The sequence below is a fragment of the Eubalaena glacialis genome, chromosome 1 (genome assembly GCF_028564815.1).
Source record: "Eubalaena glacialis isolate mEubGla1 chromosome 1, mEubGla1.1.hap2.+ XY, whole genome shotgun sequence".
Classification (NCBI taxonomy): domain Eukaryota; kingdom Metazoa; phylum Chordata; class Mammalia; order Artiodactyla; family Balaenidae; genus Eubalaena; species Eubalaena glacialis.
Window position 1 is genome coordinate 161932409 of NC_083716.1, and position 25022 is coordinate 161957430.

A 25022-nucleotide genomic window follows, 5' to 3' on the forward strand; every position below is an offset into this window, starting at 1 on the left:
CTTGATTGAAGTATAATTGCTTTACAATGGTGTGTTAGTTTCTGCTTTATAACAAAATGAATCAGTTATACATATGTTCCCATATCTCTTCCCTCTTGCGTCTCCCTCCCTCCCACCCTCCCTATCCACCCCCTCTAGGTGGTCACAAAGCACCGAGCTGATCTCCCTGTGCTATGCGGCTGCTTCCCACTAGCTATCTATTTTACATTTGGTAGTGTATATATGTCCATGCCACTCTCTCACCCTGTCACAGCTTACCCTTCCCCCTCCCCATATCCTCAAGTCCATTCTCTAGTAGGTCTGTGTCTTTATTCCCGTCCTAGGTCTCTTTTAGGTTAAATGTTATATACTTACACGTGGCTATGTTAAGTGCATACGTTTTGTCACAGCCTGCCTGAGGCACTTGGGGGAAGTGTGAGGCAAGCTATCTACTTTTTCCACCTTACTGTTTTCTGGAACTGCCTGAAGACCTGAGGTTACATTATGCAGATGATAGGACTAGAAGAAAGGATGAGCTGGAGGATAAAACAAACAACAACCACAAAATCCCCCTGAAAACAAAATTTTAAAAATAGGCATTCTGAATCCACCAGGTTTTTTTCCTTCCTTTAAGACAGAAACCTCAAGGGACTGCTTATCCTTAAAGACACAGGGTAGAATTGCCCCACTGTTGTTCTAATAGCTCTCAGAACTGGTTTCCGTAGGAGCCATCGTGTGCATAGCTGGTGGACCTTGTTGGCTTGGTATTCCTGGAGGAAAGCAACCACTTTGCAATGCTGTTGGCAGATGTACCCCAAGATTCATTTCTGTGATAGAATAGCACAGCTTTTTACTTATTACCTCTTGGAGTTTCCAACCCAGTGAAGGCTTGATGGGGTATCACATGTTCTTTGAAGGTGGATGTCCTGGAGGAAATCTGTGACATGGGGTAACAGGTGTTTATCCTCGGTACCTGACCACTCTGCTCCATCTTCTAGGTGTTGTTATGAACAAATAAAAATGTGTAAACATTCTCAGTGAACTGCATTCAGATCCACCATTCAAATGCAACGTGGTATCATTTTAAAATGAATTTTAAAAAGCATGGTATTTGTCACGTCTTGGCTTTGATGATGGTGTGTGGTGCCTGCGACTTTTTAAAAGGTTTTAACATTCATGGAAAAAATTAAGCCAGTCATTATCCCTATTGAATTTCCAGAAGCCCATAAACACTGGTCTCTCATTGGCTAGTTGAGTGTTTTCTACAGCTTAGTGTGCCAAGAAGGAGTTGAATGTGCATTTGGAATCCGGCCTGGATTTCAGTGGTTATGTTGTCATGTCCCTAGTCTGCCTGATTCCCCGTGCAGTCTTGGCTCCTTAAACAAGCAGGCTCCAGATCAATTATGGTGGAAAAAAAGGACAGTTAGCAAGTTCCTGTTTTAGAAAGTTTCTTACAGGTTATCGTCAGTCTCCTAAGCAGTAAAATACCAGGAAGGCACTCATACACTTTTTGACCCCTCGTCGCTCATGCTGAAATATTACGGTGTTCTTAGTTGCCATATTTAAAAGCTCCTACCTCATGTGTTATAGTCTAGGCCTTACTCCATAGTTTCTTTCAGGCAGTGAATGTTTCTGGTGGAAAAAAACAAGTTTTCACTGTGTCCTTTTCATGGTAGAGCATGCGATGAACTTTGCCAATAATTTTTTTTTTTTTTTTTGAACAGATGGGTCAGAGAGTTTCTGAATGAAGAAAATAAAGGTCTTGATGTTCTAGTAGAATATCTGTCATTTGCGCAATACGCAGTAACGTAAGTAAAACTTGGCTTGTTTCCTTTTAAATTTTATGTGGTCACAGAAGATGCATCTCAATGGTAAAATTAGGTACCACACTGAGGGGAGACACCCAGAAGCAGATGTGGTAAGGTTTAAGGAGGTTTGTTTATATTCAAGTAACTAAAAGCAAATCACATAATTGTTGTTAGAAATGCTTTTAAGGCAGAAATAAAACAGGGGAGTAAAATCACCCTTAGAGGAGTGCTTATCTCAAAAAGAAGTGCTTTCTTTAGTGCTCAAGTTATGTATATCCATATGGTAGAATACTCTAGCAATTATTGGAAGAGGTATATGATATATTGTTGAGTGAATAAAGCAAAGTACAGAGGAGTGATTCCCTTTTTATTTAAAAAAAAAAACAACTTGTATATGTATATTTGTAGGTGCTAGTAAATACAGAGAAAATGATTGCAGAAGTAGGTACCAAACACAGTGGGAGTGGAGGAAGTGGAGTCAGCAAGAGGTTTTCCCTTTTTAATTTATATGTATTTGTATTGTTTTGACTTCCCCTTCATAGGGGGAAGGGGAAAAAATGGGACAGAGCAGGAAAAAATTTTACTTATTTCACCTTTCCTTTGTTGATTCATAAAGTTTTCTCATTTGCTAGGCTTCTGGAAAGATTTACAACAGGAATGAAAAGTGTACATTTGAATGAGACGTTCTCTTTTCCACATTTCCTCTTTAATCAAAAACTATTCCAGTATCCACAGATACACTCTCACACACACAGATTGAGGAAATAATACTGTATTCTTTTTTAAATTTTTATTTATTTTTTTTGGCTGTGTTGGGTCTTCGTTGTTCCGCGCGGGCTTCTCATTGCCGTGGCTTCCCTTGCTGTGGAGCACGGACTCTAGGCACGCAGGCTTCAGTAGTTGCAGCATGCGGGCTCTAGAGCACATGGGCTTCAGTAGTTGCGGCGCGTGGGCTCAGTAGTTGCGGCGCATGGGCTCTAGGGTGCGCGGGCTTCAGTAGTTGTGGTGCGCGGGCTCAGTAGTTGTGGCTCACGGGCTCTAGAGCGCAGGCTCAGTAGTTGTAGCGCATGGGTTTAGTTGCTCTGCAGCATGTGGGATCTTCCCAGACCAGGGATCGAACCCATGTCCCCTGCATTGGCAGGCGGATTCTTAACCACTGCGCCACCAGGGAAGTCCCAATACTTTATTTTTAATTTGATTGGAAGACATTTCAGCCTAGGTGGTGGTTTTTTTTCTTCTCAACTCTTCTTTTCAAAGCAGGAACTTGTTTTTTATATTGCCCCACTTTAAGATCTAACCAGATGTTATCTTATAATCCTCATCGCTTCCTGGAGAATTTGTGAAGAGAAAACTATAATTATTCCTACCTTGTAGCTGCAGAAAGTAAAGTGTTAACTGAAACTGGCCTGATGAGTTTCAGTTTTGATAACTCTTATATATGATATGGAATATAATAAGAAAACCCAGTAGATAAGTTCTTATCTTCCTGAGAAATTTTCCTCTGAAATATAATTCTAGTTTTTATAGCATACTCTTCCGAACTTTGTTCCTTATCTACCTCCATTACATCGAAAACTGCTAATCTCCCTTACACTTTATATTATATGATAGAACAGAATAGGAATATTATCCTGTTGCATATTTTAAAATCTGGAAGAATATTTATTGAGGAATTAAGGAAGGGCTAAGAAAGTTCAGGAATAATGGAAAAGAATTGCATGCTGTTTGTAATATGTTTGCTGTAATTAACCCTTTACCCCATCACGATAGAACTTGTAAACCAGCTTTCCCAAATGCACCTACACGCGAGACCAATGGGAAAAGGTAGTGCTACTCTGAGGGAATTCTTCTGGTCTGCAGTCCAAGAGCAAAGACAACAAAAGATCAGAACTCAGAGCTTTTGGTTCCTAATCGTCTACTTTTTTTGGGGGGGGTGGGGTGAGCATTAGCTTTACATTCCTTGCTTATTAGTTTTATTTTTGTTTTTCTTACAAAATTAATTACATGAAAAATTATATATAGATACATAATTTATGTACATACTTTCTTGAAACTAAACGGGCTGAAAAAAATTTCTTACTATTCCTTAGCATGTGACAATTTTCTAGTTCATGTAACGTGAAATAACAGACTCATGTGCCTTCCCTAAAACAGGAGCTTTCACCAAGGTGTGTGTTTCTTTTTTCTGCTCAGTGAGAGTCGGGGGTGAGCTGAGAGGAGTATAAGGATGCTGAACAACTGAACATATGGGGGCTGCAGAGTGGCTTGGCGGGAGTCGTAATGACATGAGTGATCTTGGGATGCCCCCTAGGCTTACCTTTTCCAGTGTCAATTATAGGCTTCTATTTTTAGTCCTTAAGGATCTGTTTGATTCCTCAATTCCACCCCTTTTCTGTTCACTGCTTCCTGTATCCTAAGGAATGACAGAATTGTTAGACCCATTCAATGACTTTGTGCATCAGTCTCTGTTATCTGGATTACAGTTTAATAAATGGAGAGCATCACCTAGTTTACAGATGGTAGTTCTAACCAAATATTTAATTTTGGCAGTCATACTTGTATAAAAAGTCATACTTGCTATTTCCAATATGTATTGTTGATTTTTTTCCCCATGATATCCTCCAATATCTTCCAGATGCTATTAATTATAGCTGCATTCTGTTTATTTTCTATCTGATCAGGTGTTGCTTGATGGAACTATGGGTAGAAACAGTTGATAAAATGTATTTTTGAGAAAGCAGAGCTACTGACTTTGGAAGGGGAAAAATGCATAGAACACAAAGGCCTGTCTGTTTAAAAATTTGTTCCTAAAATTATACAAGAATGAGCAATTTAACTAGCCATTTATTCTAACATGGTTAACATGAGTAATAACCTCAAAAAATGTCAGAGAAACAACAGCCCTACTTTAAAGAGCACCACATTGGGAAGAGATTCCAAAATCAAAGCAAATTCATAACTTTGCAAGTAATGTATCACATATGGTTGGAAAAGTACACTTGCCAACACACTAGGAGAAAATGCTCAGTGAAACTTGATGAAGAGGAATAAATTAGTATAAGCCTAACATATTGACTTGTTAAAGCAAAATGAAGACAGCTCTGAGATCTTTCTTCCCCGTCCCACCATAGCTCATTAGTAATCGGTAAGTCAGCAAGCCTTATAATAAGATACAAATAACACATCCCTATTTGTCATTCTGTATTTTCAAAGCTAACGCTCAGTCCATGAAAGTTCGTTTGTATTCCATTTTCGGTTTTCTTTGTTTGCAAAAACTACCCATATTAAGGTGCAGATGTATAGTTGGAAGGAGTGAGTTTTGCACATCCATGTATTTGCGTGAATGTGAATTAAGTCTTTAGTGGCATTTCTCTTTTGTTTTAGTTTTGACTTTGAAAGTGTGGAAAGCACTGTGGAGAGCTCAGTGGACAAATCAAAGCCCTGGAGTCGGTCCATCGAGGACCTGCACAGAGGGAGCAACCTGCCTTCCCCCGTGGGCAACAGTGTATCCCGCTCGGGAAGACATCCTGCACTGCGGTGAGTGCCTTGATTCAGGAAAGAGGCAAATATGTCAGGACAGCCTCTGTTGAGGATCCTGGGCCATGTATCGCTGTATCTTGCCACACAGCACTTGTGTTGTCAATGATTGCAAATGCAAGTTTCTTCGGGAGTTCATGGAATCATCACTTGGGCAGTACTCAGTCACTTTCAGTAGCTTTCTGCAAATACCACTCCTTCCTTCAGCACAGAAAAAAAATTCTGCTGCCAAATGACACAACAGAGTAGTCTCTGTTCAGATAAGTTTCTGAAACCAGGAAGATGCTGATATACTGACTTGGGCTCTGTTTCCTGGGTAGAGGCAGCACATCGAGATCTGAGGATCTCAAGAACTTGATGCTGTTTAAACCCGACTCCTCTCTTCCCTTTCTCCCGTGATAGCTCAGGTGTGTGTTCTGTGGGATGTGTTCTTAGACTTAGGTACAGGATGCTGTAATGATCATTTTTATTAAGGAGATGCCTTTAAGCAGTGCTCCTTTGGTTGGGTGTGCTCTCCATTGTCAACCTTCTATTTCCTCCTAAGGATTCCTTCTCTAGTCTTTTCTGGCTGAAATACCAACATACTGAGGTAGGATGGGGGATGAACACCTGGGTGTAATATCACTGAGATTGTTCATTCACTCAGACCTGCAATCATTCACTGAAAAATACTTTTGAGCTTCTGTAATTTGCTAGCCACTGTACTCAGAGTTAGTATACATGGGTGGGTAAATCAAAACTCCTGTCCGACAAGACAGAGTTATCATCTAGAGCAAGTTCATAAAGGTTTCTGTGTTCCAGGAGTTTAATAAAAATTTTTATTAATAAGCCCCTCATTCCCAAATGTTGCTTCCTCTTTGTAGCTTGACAATTTTATCTCGCTTATTTCAGGCTTGATCTGGCAAGTGGACGTGGTTCCTGTCACTGTTTAAGATCACCATGGGTGTTGGGTCATGGTAGTAGAGTCCATGTGTCACGTTGTGATCAGTGAATACATGGCTTTCAGACCTTTTGTATTTGGTAGACTTTTTTTTTTTTTTTTTAGTATAAATACTGTATTTATTAAATATCTTTACAGTTTATTTAAATGTATTTACAGAACTATTCCTGCATAAGTTATACTTCAGACGTCCAATTCAGGTCATTGCCTCTTGGGTAAGACAAATAATGATAGTCTCAACAGAAAAAAGCAACTCATTAGTATACGCAAATTCAGACTTGCTTCATTATTTAGCCATCTTTGCCGCAAACTACCTGCTTACAGTTAAAATTTTGACATGGACACTGTCGATTTTTAGTTGAGGAAGTTCAGTTTTGCAAAGAATTTAATTTTTTTAAACAATAGAATCCAAATGTTTTGTTTCACATTTTGTTTTATAAGCAGATTTTGGTTTTTTGATATTGCAAAATTTGTTAAATGCAAAAATGTGATAGTTTCCAGGAAAATTGGATGCTGTAGCTTCTACCAAAGATAGCTGGTATAAGGTGACAAGGAACCATGAACTTTTTATTAGACTTGGTAGACTTTTTATTACCTCTTGTCCCTTTGACTTGGGTTTTGGTCATGGAAAGTTAAAGTCTTTATAATGAAGTTCAGTTCTGCTCCGGGATTTGATGTTTGAATATGATGCTTCCTATCAAGCATTCGGATTTTCCTTGTTTGGAAATGCCAAAAATATTAACGGCTTCGGAATGATTCAATAATAATGAAGATAATAATGTTTCAGTTCATCTCACAGTATCTGCAATAGGCCAAAGGCTATATAACCTGCTAGTCTGCGTGAACTTTACATGTGGACAGAGGAATATGTGGGCTGATTGAGAAGTTGAAGGAAGGCCAATTGTGCCTGAAGAATTCCCTAATCACCTTGTAACTCGAATGGAAACTCTTACCATTAGTTTAGCTGTAATTATGTGTAAGGAATTTAATTGGCAAAGTACGTTTTAACTTGCTTTCTCATTTCTTAGCTGGAAAGTATCATATATTATTGGCCAGCTACCATCTTAACAAGAAGTCATTTTTCTGATTAATAACTCATTACACCTGTTTTGAAATTACTGAAGACTGTTCTTGAGAGTACATTGTTTCTGGTAGAGTGGAAGAGTCAGGAAAATAGGGGAAACATCTCACATCCAAGGAGAGTTGTGATCCTGGACCCTGGACAGCATGGTATAGAGACTTCAGTGTCCGGCCTGATTTGCCTCATGGTTGGCTTAAGGTAGATCCTGCTAGAATTCATTTTAAATTGGAAAAAAAAAAAAAAAAGAGACCCCAAGTACAGAGAGAAAGACACGATGGAAATGCTGTTTTGAGAAACTTGGGAACCGTTATGACATTTCTGGTTGGCAGATGTGCTCAAAGATGACCAACTAAGAAACCAGCGTCACATTCTTTTTTGTGTTTAAACAGTTTCAAGCTCAGGAATGGAACATTTGAAATTCCTTTGGCTCTCCGTCATGGGCTCTCAAGAAAACCAATATGGCAGTAACTTTCATGCCACTTGTTGACTTGAAGTTTGGATTTTTGTTTTTGTTATTAAATGATGTATATCGTTGATATTCCAGCTCTTGTGTGCATGGATTCTAATTCTGTATTTGGTCATTTGATAGCATCTCTGACTTATAAAAACAGCAATCAGAAGTGCAGGCGCACGGTACATGTTGCTTTTCATATACCCAAAGATTGTTTATGTCTTTTTCTCTTCCTCCTCCCTCCTCTCTCCCCTTTCTTCCTCTGCTGCCTCTACTTTTTGGCTTTCTTTTTGTTGGCCTTCTTTTTCATTCTGCCATCTCATTTCTGATCGTCTTGTCCTCCCATCTCCTCTTCCTCCGGTTCCATTCATCTCTTGCATCACCACCAGATTGGTTTCTCTGCCTGAGTATCTTCATTTCAAATGCCACCAGAGCTGCTTCTCTCCCTGTTGCCTCTGGAGTAGCTTCAGTTTACACACTGATGTTGAGGCTTCAAACTGGAAAATCTCGTAAGTCATGGGTGAAAATGTCACCCAAGAGAGCTTATAGTGCATGGTGACAGAGTATGGCAGCTGCTCTCCGTGTTATAATATGATAACTGCATGGCTTCATGCCATCACTCTACTGGGGTAAAGCCCAGTGCCTTTTAAACTTTGATACACTCTGTTATCATATTATGATTCTTCCTTTTAAGAATTTGAACTTTTAAGCTATACTGCAGTTTAACTGTTATTACAGTTGTTTTTTTTTTTTGACGGATAAAAGGATACTAAGTCACGTTCGGTAGAGATGATTTATTCTGGTAGCTTTGTTTGATTAGAATATATCTTCTGTATCCAAATACAGATTTTAGTTCCCTCATCTCTATCTCCAGATAATAATGTAGATTCAGTAATCTTATGCTATATCACTTAGCAAAAGGGTTGGTTAAACTTGGAGGAAGAAATGAGATTCCAAGAAATTTAAAACACTTTATAGGGACTTCCCTGGTGGCGCAGTGGTTGAGAATCCGCCTGCCAATGCAGGGGATGCGGGTTTGAGCCCTGGTCCGGGAAGATGCCACATGCCGTGGAGCAACTAAGCCCGTGCGCCACAACTGCTGAGCCTGTGCTCTAGAGCCCACGAGCCACAAATACTGAGCCCGCGTGCCACAGCTACTGAAGCCCACGTGCCTAGAGCCTGTGCTCCGCAACAAGAGAAGCCACCGCAATGAGAAGCCCGTGCACCGCAATGAAGAGTGGCCCCTACACTCTGCAGCTGGAGAAGGCCTGCACGCAGCAATGAAAGACCCAGTGCAGCCAAAAATAAAAATAAATAAAATAAATACATTTAAAAAAGCATACACTTAAATGGGGCTTGATTAAAGAAAAGGAAAAACGCTCTGTTTTTAAACAAAATTCGAATGATGCACACTCACTTCGTATTTAGACTTTATTTTTTAGCTATTTAAAATAGATGAATAAGTATTTTATGACATGACACTCACCTGGAGTTGTATCAACTATTAGATTCTGTATTATCATAAATTTGTCAGGTTGGCAGTTGTAAAAACTGTTTGTTGATGCAGTAGAAACCTGGATTGTGCTGTTTCATAGGCTTAGAGTCTGGTGTACCTTCAGTTAAGATAGATTTCTGTTAACGTGGCTACAGATCTAGCTAAATTAAATGATGCTGTATATGCATATATGTGCACACTAGATTTTTGAAGACAAGGGTTGCATTAATTCAGATGCAAGAGAAAGTAATTTTTATTTTTTAAGAATGTCATGGTTAATGCTATTAGACTTAAATAAGCAGTGCCATAGATAATAAATCAATGTTCCAAGTTTTAAAGGAAAAGGGCGGAGCACTAAAAGCCTGGAGGAAGGGATCAGATATAAACTGGGACTTTGGGTGATGGCCAGAGTTGCTCCTCAGGGTGAGGAAAGGCTGCTCCAGGTAGAGGTAAAGTGAATGAGCATGAGATGAGCAAAATCTTACGTCAAAGATCAGACATGTTTGGGAAAGAGGGGAGAACCTGTCATTTCTGGGACAGAGGGGTGGAGGGCTGTCTAATGGAGAGATTGGGTCATAGACATACCCAGCTGGGTAGGCCTTGTATGCCATCCGAACTGACCTTCCCACTGTGGTGAGGAAACCAAGATCTACATTTCCCTTAATATATTAACTCTTACTTATATTTCTTTCTAAGATTTCCTAGAACAAATTTCATTGCTTTTCCTGAAATTATTATCTTAATGGAATGGCATCTCTTGAATAGTCATCATCTACTATTTAGCATTTATATACTTAGTGGGTTTACATGAAGAGTTCAAGTTTACATCCTTGTTTACACATTTTAATGCAGTAATCCCATTCTTGGCAATGTTTTTCATAGGAGTAATTTTTAAAAATTATTTTAAAATGGGCACAAAGATATTGGTAGCATTGATATAAATTTTATTGGGGAAAAAAGCTTTTGTTGAGTGTGCACTGTGTGCCAGGTGCTGTCCTAAGAGCCTTCTGTGATTATTCACTGCTGACAATGGCTCTATGGGATAGATAGCTGTTACTATTACTATCCCTATGAGGAAACCGAGGCCTCTAGTGGTTAAGCAACTTGCCTGGGATCAAACAGTGAGTGAAGGAGGTAGGATTTGAAGTGAGGTGCCCTGACTCAAACTGTCACACCATGTGATCCTGCCTGTATATTCACAGGATGATTTTTTTCCCCCAGTAAATATATTGTTTTAATATCAGCGTGTCCACACGGAGTTATGTTAAGTTGTACCGTGCAGGAGAGGATTTGCTAATCCTTCCCAGAAGATGTGCCTTTTTCTACTTCATCCAAAGGTGCCAAATGCTCTAGTGGAGACCATGATCAATGTGTTGGAATATTTATAACTATTAGAAGATAAGGTCATATAGAAACATGAAGAATGTTTCCTAAATGAATGGCAAGAGTAAGATGGAAAGTTCTCTGTTAATGTAGTTTTATTTTCACCTATTTGCAATGGGAAGGCATTGAAAGGAAAGTTTATTGAATGAAGATAGTGACTATTTTTACAGAAGGGGAGATTATGAATAAACTTTTTTCTTTTCAGGTTTTTGTTCAACTCTTTTTGTTGATGAGGCACTTGAGGCCCAGCTTGAAGACCTTGTTCTCTAAGACCTAAGGAATAGGTCCTGCAGACCTGTTTCCATATATGGCCCATATGGCTCATTGGCCTTCACTGCAATAGATACTTCTGTTCAAAGCAGTTTTCTTGATCTCTTTGTAACAGTGATCCTATTTAAACATATGGAAACACCAGCTCTGTACCAGTTTGCTTATAAAGTAAGTGGTATCTTGAAAGAGTTGAGTTCTTTTAAGCTCTTACAAGTTTTTATTTCAGCAGGAGCATTTTACCTTGAGTTTAATTGTTAGGGGTAGAAGATCACCCAACCTCTTAACTTAAACTGTTATAATATCACATAAAAAATATCTTCGAATTCTATAGTTAGAAGCCAAAGCACTTTCTATCTTGATTCCCAACAAGGAGGTTGAACTCAATTTTGTTCATTTTCCAGCTTCTATAAATTAAGAATGTAATTTCTGAAACGATCATTATTCTCTTCTCTCTTCTTTCTTCTCCCCCCAAATTCTATAAAATCAACTCAGATCTTTTACAGTTGTCATGACTGAGAGTTGTAATCTGTATTTTATTCTATGTGTATTCCTTTTCCTTAACTTTGTTTATTCTAAAATTTCCCTATGGAAGGATCTTGAAGAATTTACCCTAGCTGCCAATTTAAAGGGGAAACTCTACAAAAAAAAATATATTTAAACAGTTATTTTCAAGGCTTGAATTCTCTCTGTTCACCAGATGAGATGGCAGGTGCTGATTAAAATTTTCATTAACACTTACTTTAGAAGGAGAGAAAATACTGCAAAGGAGTGGAAGTAAAAAGAACAATGAGATGATCATTATAGCCAACACCTGAGTTTTATTTCTGAGGAAGGAGAACTGTTGAAGACGTTCCTTAACCTGCTGGACTGTTGACCTGAAGATCAAAGGTCGCGGAAAATGCAGTACCCAGTACCCATCTATAAAATAAAGACTTTCTAAAGTCCTAGACTTTCCAAAAATAATCTGTAACTACAAATTGTCACTTTGCCTTTTCAGCACATTTGTAAGCAGAAACAAGTCGAAAGTGTTAGGTGGTTGTGTTTCAGATTTGTGCATTTCTTTTTTATTTGGTGTTGTAAACAGAGAAAAATGTACTTGGGTTAAGAGTGTGCATTCCACATTCTCAGCTTGGAACTTATTTTAAGGGCCTTGCTTGTGAAAATGGTGACAGCTTTAATTGTAGCTTGTGGGTGCACCATACTGGCAGATTTGCCAGACATTTCCCACTGTGAGAAAGACTGATTCACTTGTTCCGCCTCTTTATTGGGTCTTTTCTGTGATAGAAAACTCACTAAAAGAGGCTATGTGGAAATGGAAAAACAAGTCACCTGGCCAGGGCATTGTTGGGTTCTGTCTCACAGATCCTCAGATCAGATCTAGGAACTGCCTCATAGGTTGTGAGATTAAATTAACAATTCCTATAAAGAACCTGGTGCAACAGTGAGTAGTCAATAAATAACTACATAGAATTGAGGAAAATACTAAAGATGACTCAGCAAATTCCTACAGCCGTGGTCTAGTGTCTTCATCTGCAAGATTTATTGCATACTTAATATGTGAAGGGTGCTTTGTCAAGTGCTGAGGATACGGAAGGATACATGGAATAATATGTTTGTACATGATTCATGACTGATAAAAGAATTTTTCATACTTATATCATTATATCTTCATGAAATCTTGGGGAGGTGTTCAAGAGTTATTAGCCCCATTTTACAGATGAGGAGGCTCAGAGAAGTTATCCATAGGTAGTAAGTGATAGAGCCAGGATTTATAATCAAAGTCTTCTGACTTCTTTCCACTGTGTCAGTGTCTTTCTGTATGATTTGATTGAGAAGTAAGTGTGTGTGTGTTCACGCACATACGCACTAACACATGTTAAGTATCACTTGTGTATAACCAGAACTAATGATATGGAACCTTAGAGGCTAGAGTGAACAGTCAAACCTAGGGAAGAGTCATGACTTGGTCTGCATGTGAAACAATGTGAGGAAGGCTGGGAGGAGTGGGTAGGAGAGGGGAGAGGAAGGGAGAGCGGTATGAGCGGCGGGTCAGTGGAGAGACTGTGTGGGTTGTTTAGGAAACAGTGAATAGATGAGTCTGGCTGGAAGTAGCGTAGAGCCAGTTTATGTACTGTGTTGAAGGCCAGGCTGTGGAATTGTCATTTTAGCTCATCGACAATATTTTATTGAAGATTTACGAAAAGAAGGGCCAAATTTGGATGAACATAGAAATATTTCTTTTGAAAAGTCACAGGAGTTAGCTGGTTTCCTTGGACACTTCTCACTTAGGGTCATATCCTGATTAATTAGCCACTCCCTAGCAAATGCCTTTGACAAAAGGAATATAATTGAAAATCAGAAGATTCAGACTATTGACCCTCCATTCATATGATGGAGTCTGTTGATTCACTTATTCCATTCAAAAAGCATGTCATGAGACCTTTTGACTTACAGATTGTGTTCTAGCTATCACCTGGTCCTCTAACAGGAAATACAGATCCACAGAAAATTTCAGTAACTGACTTAAAAGAAAAAAGGTTCATAAGGAGTTTTGTGTTCCCACCCACCGTGTCTCTGTTTCTGTCTTTGTCTCTCTGTTTCCTCTCCTCCTTTACCCCCACTTTGAACTATCTGGGTTCTACTCTTTCAGCTCAGTTTCTTTTGGCTGTAGAGACAGAAAAGTGCTTGGCTCATTTTTTTTTTTTTTTTTTTAGCATCAAGTATTTTATGAGTTTAATTGATAGAAAAAATATGCCCAGGTGATGTCATGTCTGAACGGTAAGGGAGAGGAAACCTAAAACCCCAAATCTTGGTAAAGTTCTATTAGCCAGACCTTGGAACCATAAAAGACTATTACAATTATGCCAAACGATGTGACATACTTAGTTGGCGTTGCATTCTGTTGGGCTGAACCCTTACGTTAGCTTCCAAGGGAGTTCTAATTTATCTATTTATAGGTAGATATTAGTTTAATTTCTGAATAGTTAGACCTTTGAAGACACTTTTGGTAAGAGGCAAAAATATATACCTTGTCTTTTTCCTGTTGCCATTTGGACCTAGATATTACAAATCCCACAAATGTTGGCATGGAGACTCCACAGAATATTTTTGAAAACCTTTTTGCTGGACTCTGGGAAAACCTGGTTAGGTCAGTTCAGGAAACATTCCTTTCAAGGTTCTGCAGTCCTTGGATAATACAGGCTCAGAGGGAGAGGCAGACATATAGAAAACTCACATATAAGAATGTGTCTAGAAATAAGCATATGTTGTGAAGATAATAGATGGCTGATCAGACTTTTTTTAAGGCATCACTGGGTGAACAGTGGCTTCCGTTTGGTGTTGACTAAGAGCTTGGTGCTTTGCAGATGTAGATCTCTAAACAAATCCAGGATTTGATCACATCTAGCTTTTCGTCAGGAGTAGGTCTTTCTCCTGTATGCCCAGAATTATCATAGACATGTTACTTATCATTCATTCTTATGTTATCATCCATTGTTATTCTTTTTAAGCATACTGCTTTTATTTTTTATTATTTTGTTGTGGTAAGAACCCTTACCATGAGATCTACCCTCTTCACAATTTTTGAGTGTATAATACATTGTTGTCAACTATAGGCAAGATGTTATACAGCAGATCTCTAGAACTTACTTACCTTGCATAACTGAAACTTTATACCTATAACTCCCCATTTTGCCCTCTCTTAAGCCCCTGGCAACCACCATTCTACTCTCTGCTTCAGTGAGTTTGACTATTTCAGATATCTCATATAAATAGAATCATGCAGCATTTGTCCTTCTGTGATTGGCTTATTTCACATAGAGTAATGTCCTCAAGGTTCAGCTGTGTTATTATATATTGCAGGATTTCCTTTAATTGAAGGCTGAATAATATTCCAGTGTATGTATTTACCACAGTTTCTTTTTCTTTTTGTAACTTTAAATTTTGATATCACTGAAAACTTTAAAAAAAAAGCAACAATAGTACAATGATCCCCCTTATGCTCTTTACACAGATTCAACAGTTGTTTTAACATTTTGTACCTAAATTTACTCTACCATTTGCACATTTGCTTTGTAAACATATACACCTTTTAACCATTTGAGAATAAGTTACAGAATCATGCCCTTTTATACCTAATTATTTTAGTGTAGGTACCCTAAGAACACATATACCTACACTAAAATTATTATTTTAATTAAAATTTTAGTTATAACATGCTCTTAAATAACCATGGTATAATTATTAAAATCAGAACTTTTACATATTGACGCAATTTTTAGTTCAGTTTGTTTAGTTTCATCAATTATCCCAGTCTATTTCATAACCTTTTTTTCAAATTCTGTCCAGAATCTAACACAAGGATCATTTATTGTGCTTAGTTGTGTCTGTGTAGCGTCCTTTAACTTGAAACAGTTCCTTACCCTTTCTTAGTTCCCCGACCAGGGATTGAACCCGGGCCACGGCAGTGAAAGCGCTGAGTCCTAACCACTGGACCACCAGGGAATTCGCAACCCTTTCTTTTTCATGACTTTAATATTGTGTGTGTATGTGAATATGTAAGTTAGTTTAATTTTTTATTGAGATATAATTGTTGTATAACATCGTGTAAGTTTAAGTTGTACAGTGTGTTGATTTATTTGTACATTGCAATGATTACTACCATAGCATCAGCTAAAACTCCTATCACACCACATCATTGCTATTTTTTTTTTAATAGTAATCTTTTATTTATTTATTTATTTTTATATTTATTTTTGGTTGTGTTGGGTCTTCGTTTCTGTGCGAGGCCTTTCTCTAGTTGTGGCAAGCGGGGGCCACTCTTCATCGCGGTATGCGGGCCTCTTTACTATCGCGGCCTCTCTTGTTGCAGAGCGCAGGCTCAGTAGTTGTGGCTCACGGGCTTAGTTGCTCCGCAGCATGTGGGATCTTCCCAGACCAGGGCTCGAACCCGTGTCCCCTGCATTAGCAGGCAGATTCTCAACCACTGCGCCACCAGGGAAGCCCCATTGCTATTTTTTTAAACCATATTTTATCCATATTTATCCATTCATCTGTTGATGGACATTTAGGTTGTTTCTACATCTTGACTTTTGTGAATAATGGTACAAGGAATAGGTGAGTGCAGATACCTCTTCAAGATTCTGGTCTCAGTTCTTTTAGATAAATACCCAGAAGTGGGATTGCTGGATCATTACATATAGAAGTTCTACTTTTGTTTGAGGAACCTCCATACTGTTTTCCATAGTGGTTGTACAACCTGCATTCCCACCAACAGTGTACATGAGTTCTAATTTATACACATTCTTGTCGACACTTGTTTTTCTTGTCTTTTTTGATAATGGCCATCTGACAGGTGTGAGGTGCTGTCTCATTGTGGTTTTGATTTGCATTTCCCTGATGATTAGTGAGCATTTTTAATGTACCTGTTGGCCATTTGTATGTATTCTCTGGAGAAATGTCTGTTCAAGTCCTTTGCCGTTCTTTAATTAGATAATTCTCTGGAGAAATGTCTGTTCAAGTCCTTTGCCGTTCTTTAATTAGATAATTCTCTGGAGAAATGTCTGTTCAAGTCCTTTGCCGTTCTTTAATTAGATAATTCTCTGGAGAAATGTCTGTTCAAGTCCTTTGCCATTCTTTAATTAGATAATTTTTGTTTGTTTTTGCTATTGATTTGTGGGAGTTTCTTGTATATTCTGGATATTAAGTCCTTATCAGGTATTTGGTTTGCAAATATTTTCTCCCATTCCATAGGTTACCTTTTCATTCTGTCTCCTTTACTGTGCAGAAGCTTTTTCATTTTGTGTAGTCCCACTTGTCTGTTACATTCCTAAACCTAAGGAACTAGTTCAGAATTATTATAGCTTTCTTTTAGATTCTCTTACAATGAATGGTGGTTTAAGGATAGCAAAACATGGCTCTAACCAGAACTTCAATGAACATTGTATGTAATTCAGGCTATGAATATGTACCTGGCAAGAGAAATTCCTGTGTATTTAATCTGTGGTCAAGCAGATCCAAGAGAGCTACTTCCCCAGGTTTCCTTTGCAGACCTCGCTATTCTTTTTGCCTTCTGGAGTCCAAAATTCAGGTTTTACTTGCCTTGACATTTCTTAGAAGAAGTCAATTGGTAGGATCTCACTAAACAGTCATTCTGACAGGTTTTCAAAACAGAGATAATTTTTGTTTTTCTGCATAGCACCTGCTGCCAGTGCTGTGCAGGTCGAGGTGCTCACTGCAGGCTCCTGGGCAGATAACGCAGTTGTCACTATAGTAGTAAACAGGACACATTGTATAGGTTTCTTAAAAGATATTTGCAACAATTGCTTAGTCTTTTGTGCCTCTTACTCCTGCTAGCATTGACTATAACTTCATTTATTATTATTTCATGTAACTTATAACCACTGGTGCATAAAATTAATACAAGTGGTTAGAGTCATTTCTCTCTGGTTTTGATCTGAAGTCAATGTTGGCATCTGTTTGTTTCCACATTCATAGAACTTGGTGAATTCTACCTGGCAGCTCTTCCAAGATAGTGTCTTATCTTTGAATTATGAGGGCAACGTTTAGTTTTCATTCAGTGACAAGATAGCAGGCAGTTCTCACAGTCGATGGAGAAGAGGGCCTGAGAAATGTGGTGGTGTTTCTGTCAAAATGACCTCTCAAAAAACAGGATTTCCTTAAAACCCTTGAGACCTCAGAAAGACAGCCCTAAATATCCCTTCCCTATTACCTTTCCTACAAATGGCAGGAGCACCAGAAGTTAGACTCAGGGCTGTTTTCTGCCTCTGGGAAACCCCTCTTTTGTGTCCACGGATCCAGAGCCTCAAAACTCTGCTTGCCCGTCTGGCGGAGGAAAGGTTCTCGGACAGAATTTAGTGCCCCCATCCCGTGGTCCAGGCGTTGGGCCACAACCTCTCTGTAAATATGTCATTCCCTTGTTTTTCCATTTGGAATCTGAGGTAGTTCTCTGATCCTGACGTCTTGGGGAACGGTTCCACATCACCAGAGAAACATAATTGTTGCAGCACCTTGTTTGACTGTTCCCTTTAACTTGAAGGAATTGTTACGTGTATTCAGAATGAATATGTTACTCAGGATCTCTAAGTGTCTGTTATGGGATGTCAGTGAAAATGGTGGAGTACAGGATCCATAAAAGCAGTGAGAAAACTGGCAAAACATGCCAGAATCAACTTTTTCAGAACTCTAGAGATTAAAGTCTTGTAACAATCTGGGGAGCATCTATTTAGGAAAAACAACTGAATCTCAGTAAGAACAGCTAGCTTCGTGAGATTTTAACTTGTGCTATTTTTCCTCTCCAGATCCACAGTAGCCTCAAAAACCAATAGTTCCGTAATCACAGTGCAAACCATCAGTGTGGTAGGCAGTGGGAGGGGACAGAATGGACCTGAAGGTCTTTCTAAGCCCCTCTTCTTCCTCCTTCTACATTAAGCTGTGATGTACCCTGAGATTTGAGAACTGCTAGTGAAGAAGCCAATTTCAAGTCTTAGCTGAGGGAACATACCCCATTAACTGCTGACAACATCTAGGATCACTCAAGACATATTAGATAGGGCAGGACTAGAGCTTATCTGCCTCAGTCATCCGTAGGAGACCCCAGGGCAGCTAGTGCTGCCTCCCACTGGGGCCTTTTGAATATATCACAGTGAACTGGGGGCAGTCTCCAACTGTCCTGTTGGCTCTGTTTTAGTTGTTTCCAAATAACTTCAGGAAGAAACCATCATAGTACTTGGTTTCACTGTATGTAATTCGGTAATGGGACACATGCCAAGTTTTCCACAGACGCACCCATATCTTCTACTGAGTCACTGATGTAATCCCTGTGAAGCTCAGGTGCTCAGGTCTTTGTGGAAAGTTGATTCAAATAGCCAAAGCAGGATGATCAGTGCTTGTGAAAGGTGAAGGTAGCTTAGCCTACAGGGCTGTGGCATAGAACCGGATGCGGCCTTATCTACCCTTTTAAAGATAATGCACTGCATCATATGTACTTGTGTCAACATGACCATGCAGCAGCACCTTGTACACACAGTGTTTGGCTGTGGTGACTCATCTCATCTGAGCTGTTTGCATTTTTAATTGATGATGGATCATTGCTGTGAAATTCCAGCCCTGCCTAAGTGAGTCAGTGTGACTCATACACTTGGTAGAGATTTGTGGCACTAATCAGTTAACCTCATCTGTTTTCTCTGGAAACTGTTAATCATTGTATTCAGGTCAATTGGCATCCAGGTGGATGTGTGCAGCACCAGGGAATAGGATTTTAAAAGCTTAGTTGTTCTGATGATACTTGGTTCTTTTGCTGCCTGTGTTGTGGTGGAATTTGGGCTCTTCAGAGAAACCCTCAGCTTGGCTTTCCACTTAAGGACCAGCTCTCTACTTAAGAGGCCTTTAGGAAACATTCTTCTGTGGGGTAACTAAAGTGGGAAAAGCATTATCATCATACGATCTAGTTAGCTTTCTGTCTTTAGATGACTGTAAACCTAGACCATCTGTAAGGGTTTGTTTTTTGTGCAACTTTTTTTTTTTCTTTATTTGGAAAGTAATATACATTCATTGTAGAAAATTTTAAATATAGATAAAAATAATGAATGGAAGTGTCTTGTAATTCCACTGTTCAAAGACTCATGAGATGGTGTGTTTTAAATCTGCGTTAGTAATATTTCATGCTCAATTATGTTCATTGTATGTCACCTTTCTGATACTTATCCCACAATTTTGTCCATTCCTTTTATACTTACTTCTTGAATTAGAGCCTCATTTAAAAACAACTTTCATATGCCTAAAGACAGTTACTAAGAGTAGGTCTGTCTTATTAACTCAGTCAAATATGGCTTGATTGAGAAAAGGTTATACGAGGATTTTAAGTATCTTGCTTTGCAAAAAAGTGTTCTCGTTTGACGTGTGACTGTTATCACTCCACCATATTGTGCTGTGCAAGTATGTGTACTGTTACTGAATTCATTTTACACGTTAGAATGTGCATGCATCAGAAGGGGTGGGCTGGGTGTGGACAGAGAACATCTTAATATAGGGGCTATCGATATGACCTCTTGCTTCCTAAACTAGATGGTGGCAGAAGCAGCATCTTCATCTTTCATTTTCCCTTAGTACTTAATAGAGTTTAGCATGAACAGTAGATGCTTGGCAAAACCAACTTTGGACCTTAAACACTAGGTTTGGTTTGATTTCCTGTGGTTGGTAGAGAGCACCAGAGGCCAGTTCTTATGGATTGTTTACCTCGTCCAGGTGTCCTTGTGGAAAGTGGATATGTAGTAAATTGTTAGTCCTAATTCTGTTAGTCAAGTTGGGGGATCTAGTAAAACCAGCGCCGTGGGGATGTGTTCTTTGGATAGTATCGACATTGTGCAGTGGAGCTGAATTTAAAACATGTCCAAAAAGAAAAAAGGTAATAAATTACTCAGATGACAACTAAAGCAAATAAACCAAATATTTAATTACATAAATTGTCAAATTCCACAAAATGTTCATGCTGAAGAGTAGATTAATGTACATGCTAACCCATGACACAGTCCCTAAAATTTAGCCTTGGAGATTTAAGGTGATCCTCAGTTAAGCTGTTTGCAAATACTTTGTGTTTGCCAAAGAGTTGTGAATTAATTAGGAGTGCATTTTCTTAATTGGGGAAAATTTTTTAGATGAGAATTCCAAAATATAGAGCAAAATTTCCTATTAAGTTAGAAAGCATCCTCACTTGCCCAATAAGTGATTTAGGATAAAGATTTAAAAAGAAAATTTTGCTCAGCAAGTGGATCAGCCACTGTGTTCTGAAGAAGTTGCTCAGATGCTGCTGTTCTTAACCAACTAAGCCTTAATCCTGTATGGTGAAATAATTATTGGAGGGGTGGGGGAAAGATCCCTATGTAGGACCGAGGCAGAAAACGCTGTTGGGATAATATGATACAAACATTTGACAAGGAACTCATCAGCACATACGGCTGTAGGTGGTAGCTTTTTCACATGATCACCTGATAAATTGCTGATGAGTCAAGTTGTGAAGCAACTTGTAGAAAATGACTGCCCTGAATCCCAGTGAGGAGACTTGGGGGTCTGGTCTCATCTCTTACTTCTATTCAGTACTTGCTCTGCAGATGTAACATCTTTGGGCATCAGTTTTCTCATCTGTATCAGGAAAGGTTGATGTAAATGATATCACAGATCTCCTTTGTTGTTACTGGTTATGGTGGTGTTTTAAAATTTACTGTAATGCTGTGATTTTAAATACAAGTTCAAATGTTGCCTTTAATGCTCACTGTATTTTTGTATAAAAAATATTGTATTTTGTATATTGTATTCTCCAAAAATTAGAGGAAAATTAATCTTATATTAAATATCGTTCACTTTAGAAAAAAGCTTAGCTCTGTTGCTTTTAAGTATAGAGTATCATTAATAAATAAAATACACATTTTTATTTATTGATATCTTATGTATTGTGTACTTTCTAAACTCCTTTAATATTGATAAGTATGCATGGGCTTTTTCATATTAAATGCATTTCAAATATTGATCCAGAAAATCGATTTGAGATTAACCACCTATTAAAACAAATACAAGCCTTTTGTATTACTGTTTAGTAAGTAGGATATTAGAATCAATTTTTAGTGGTTTCTGCAAATAATGTTAGTAATGACAAAGAAATTTTGTCTTCTTAGGAAGAGTCTTATTTCAATATAGCTGAAGTTGTGGGTTAATAAGTAAAAGGAAGGAACCTGCTATGTTACTTTACACCTCTTAGGAAGCATCATTAAATGTGTACATTTGGTCTACTTGCTGGAATCGTTAAACTTTATTTGGAGGTGATGCAGAAGTATGTGCCAGTGTGATGACCTGTCCCATCTTCTTTAAAGAATAGTTTGCTTTGGCCAGTCCATCTTCTGCAGTCACTGCTGCACATAAATATAATTTAGCAAAGGATGATTGGTTCCCTTGATAATACCTTTTCTTTTTTCAAGCTTAATCTTAGATGACTTTGTTTTATGCTGGCAGCCATTGCTTTGTTAGAAATGAGAACTATCTAATCAGCTGTTATATAGCCAACACGTGATTCCACTAAAGAAATACAAACCTGAGGTTAAAATAAATTAAGAAGGGCGGAGGAAGGGAGAGACCTTTGGGTGTAGATTAAGCAGACCAGGGATTCTTGGGTCAGACAGGTCATGTAGTTGTTTGAAGGGACACCGGTTCCTGTGAGACTTCTGTCGGGTGTGTTAGCCGTCATGCTCGGGCTAGGGTTATGGCAGAGTGACACCTTTTAAAGTTGTATTTTAGATGTTGAAATTGGGCTTATAACACCCAAATCTGCATGTGTTTCCTTTGTTTTGCGCTCAAAACTGAATTAGGCCGCCTTCCATTGCTGAATTGTTATTTTCCAGTGTGAGTAAAGCAGGAGTCCTCAAGCAAAGCATTCTTCTTTAAAAGTAATGTGAGCAAACCAGGTTTTACACAGTCAGGTATATTGAGGCCAGTGACTTACCAAGGTGCTTTTCAAAAATGTATTTGGCATATTAGTAGGCTTCTGTGAAAGAGTCATCTTTCTTCTGTTTGATGGTTTTTGAATAGAAAATGTAAAAGCTGCTCAGCTGAACAGTTGGAGACCTGTCAATTCAGTTTTCAAATCTTAGCCTGCACCTGTGTGACTTTTGAAAGCAGTTAATATTAATTACGCCTTCTTTAAAAATGTTTAATGAGCTTAATTCAAGGAGAAGGAAGGCCTATAGCTTCTTTTGTGGAACATTTCTGTCATTGGCTCCGTGGGAAAGTAGTTGACAACTTTTGAAATTTGCTTTCATTTCAGACTTGGAGTTGCAGAGAAAACTTATCTGTTTCCCCTCTGAAGCAGTCATTTAGAGCTCATAACGAAGCCCTCAGTATTGTCATCTTTCTACTTGCCCCATCTTACTTACTGTCACTGCTTTATGACTTGCAGGTTCTCATAAATCTGCAGAAAGGAGAACTAAGGCTTAGCAATGTAGGGTCTCCAGAGTGAACCCTAATGTTGAAACATCCCAACCCTTTGAAATGTCAGCATATTTCCATCTCAGTTTCAGCTGCCATACCAGGCTTTGGGTGAGGGATCAGGCTGTGGAGGCATTTGTATACTATTTAGGTTTTGCGTACTATTAAGGTTCAGTATCACAGGCTGATATCGCAGTTGCTAATGTATAACCTTGCCTAGGCTTAAACTCTGAAGCAGGGACTCCCGATAACAGTGATGGGAAGGTGCTGTTAAAATTGGGTCACATGATAGGAGGTCTACCTATTAGCTGAGCTCTACCCCTTCACTTGTTTAAAAATGCAATCTGTATGCCTGTTGTCTCAAATCACCTCTGCAAATCTGGCTTGGCCTGCTGATTAGAGCCTGGATTGTTGGTTAGTCTCATGTATAGTCTGATTCATTATATTCAGTGAGTGGAGTTGTTTCACTGTCCGTGGGTATATTGCCTGACAAGGTGATAGCCAGTACACAGGACTGTGTAGGCCTCATAGTCTACAGAAACAGCTTTGTGGTGATAGGGTGGTTGGTGGTGATGGGTTAGTTAGTGGTGGTTTGACCTGCAATCCTCAGTTAGCTGTAGGTACAAGTAGAGAACAGTGTCCATTTTTAAAGTGCATCTGCCTATGCTAAGAAAGTAATCTATAGCTTTATATAAGTTTCCCTTTTTATTTGTAGATATAATACTTTGCCAAGCAGAAGAACCCTGAAAAATTCAAGATTAGTGAGTAAGAAAGATGACGTGCATGTCTGTATCATGTGTTTACGTGCCATCATGAATTATCAGGTATGTTTCTGTTTATAATCCTTTAAAAAAATCTGAATTCATCAGGCTCAGATCTTGTTCTCTTTGGTGACTTTGTATTATTTCTATTTGAAGTAAATAGCAGGATTTAATGAAATTCTATTAAAAAAGAAAGGTCTGGTTCATTCTAGTGCTCATAATTCATCGCCCTTATATTTTAATTAGCATTTATAATTTACAATGTATTTAAGGGAAGACATTTTCCTCTTGTAATGGCAAGCTTGTCTAGATTACTTGGTAAATGTTTGTGACTATTAAAGACAGCGTAAGCCACTGGTTGTGGGCAATAATGGAACAGCTTTAGGACCCTAGGAATGATAGACTCTCACACTGGACAGGTCATTGCTTCTCAAAGGGTTATATGATGAATAGGCAAGGAGTTATAATTACTGTGTGTTGGACCCTGTGGTTCCTGATCTTCATAAGAAACACTTGAAGGATTCTTGGTAGAAGTGCAGAGTCCTCCTTAGAGGTTATCTCCACTCTGAAAAACACTGGGAGCAACTAACTACAGTGTGTGGGATTAATCCTAACCACAAAGTGGGAGTTAGAGCCTGGAGTATCTAGGGTGAGCTGACAGGGGCAAAAGTATAGTTGTAAAAGCAAACCAGGGCTGAGAATTAGACAAACAATGTTCACATCAGAAAATAGGGTTTGATTTCCATTGAAACGGATCCTATAGATGGGTCCAAGTAGAAATGGGTGGTAAATGCATAGGTCAGTATTTATTACAGTTAAAACCCAACATAAGCATGCCAAACTGAATTTAAGAAGGGAAACATGCATTTATTCTTTCAATCAATTAATATTTTTTGAACATTACCAGACAGACCCTGTTCTAGGCACAGGGAATACAGCATCAAATAAATAAGTGCCCAAGGGAACTTACTCTCTATTGAGGGGAGACAGATGGTAAACAATTAAATTGGTAAACTATATAGCATTCCAGATAATAATAGTGATGAAATGAAATAAAAGCTGACACTTAAATAGTGCTTCCTACAGTCTAGTACCTTTAAACCTGTTACTTAATTTGAGCCTCATAACAGTCCTGTGAGATTGGTAATATTACCCTCGCCATTTTACTGATGAGGAAACTGAAATACAGAGAAGTTAAGTAATTTGCCCAGGATCACATAGCTAATAAATGGTGGACTCAGATTTGAACCCAGGAAGACTGCCTCCAGAGAACTACTACTTAGTACTATAGAAAAAATAATCAAGAAATAAGAATAAGTGCGGGAA

The 25022-nt window shown here is 38.6% G+C and overlaps 1 protein-coding gene across 4 annotated transcripts in view; it reads left to right on the plus strand.

Annotated features, from left to right (window-relative positions):
- The window catches only part of FMNL2 (formin like 2), a 309918-nt gene that overhangs the window by 219191 nt on the left and 65705 nt on the right, over nt 1-25022 (plus strand). For all 4 annotated transcript variants that reach the window (XM_061183889.1, XM_061183903.1, XM_061183895.1 and 1 more), the window contains exons 5-7: nt 1704-1787; nt 5172-5324; nt 23651-23759. In XM_061183889.1, the coding sequence (XP_061039872.1) occupies nt 1704-1787; nt 5172-5324; nt 23651-23759 (346 nt within the window). The remainder of the gene's footprint in view (nt 1-1703; nt 1788-5171; nt 5325-23650; nt 23760-25022) is intronic.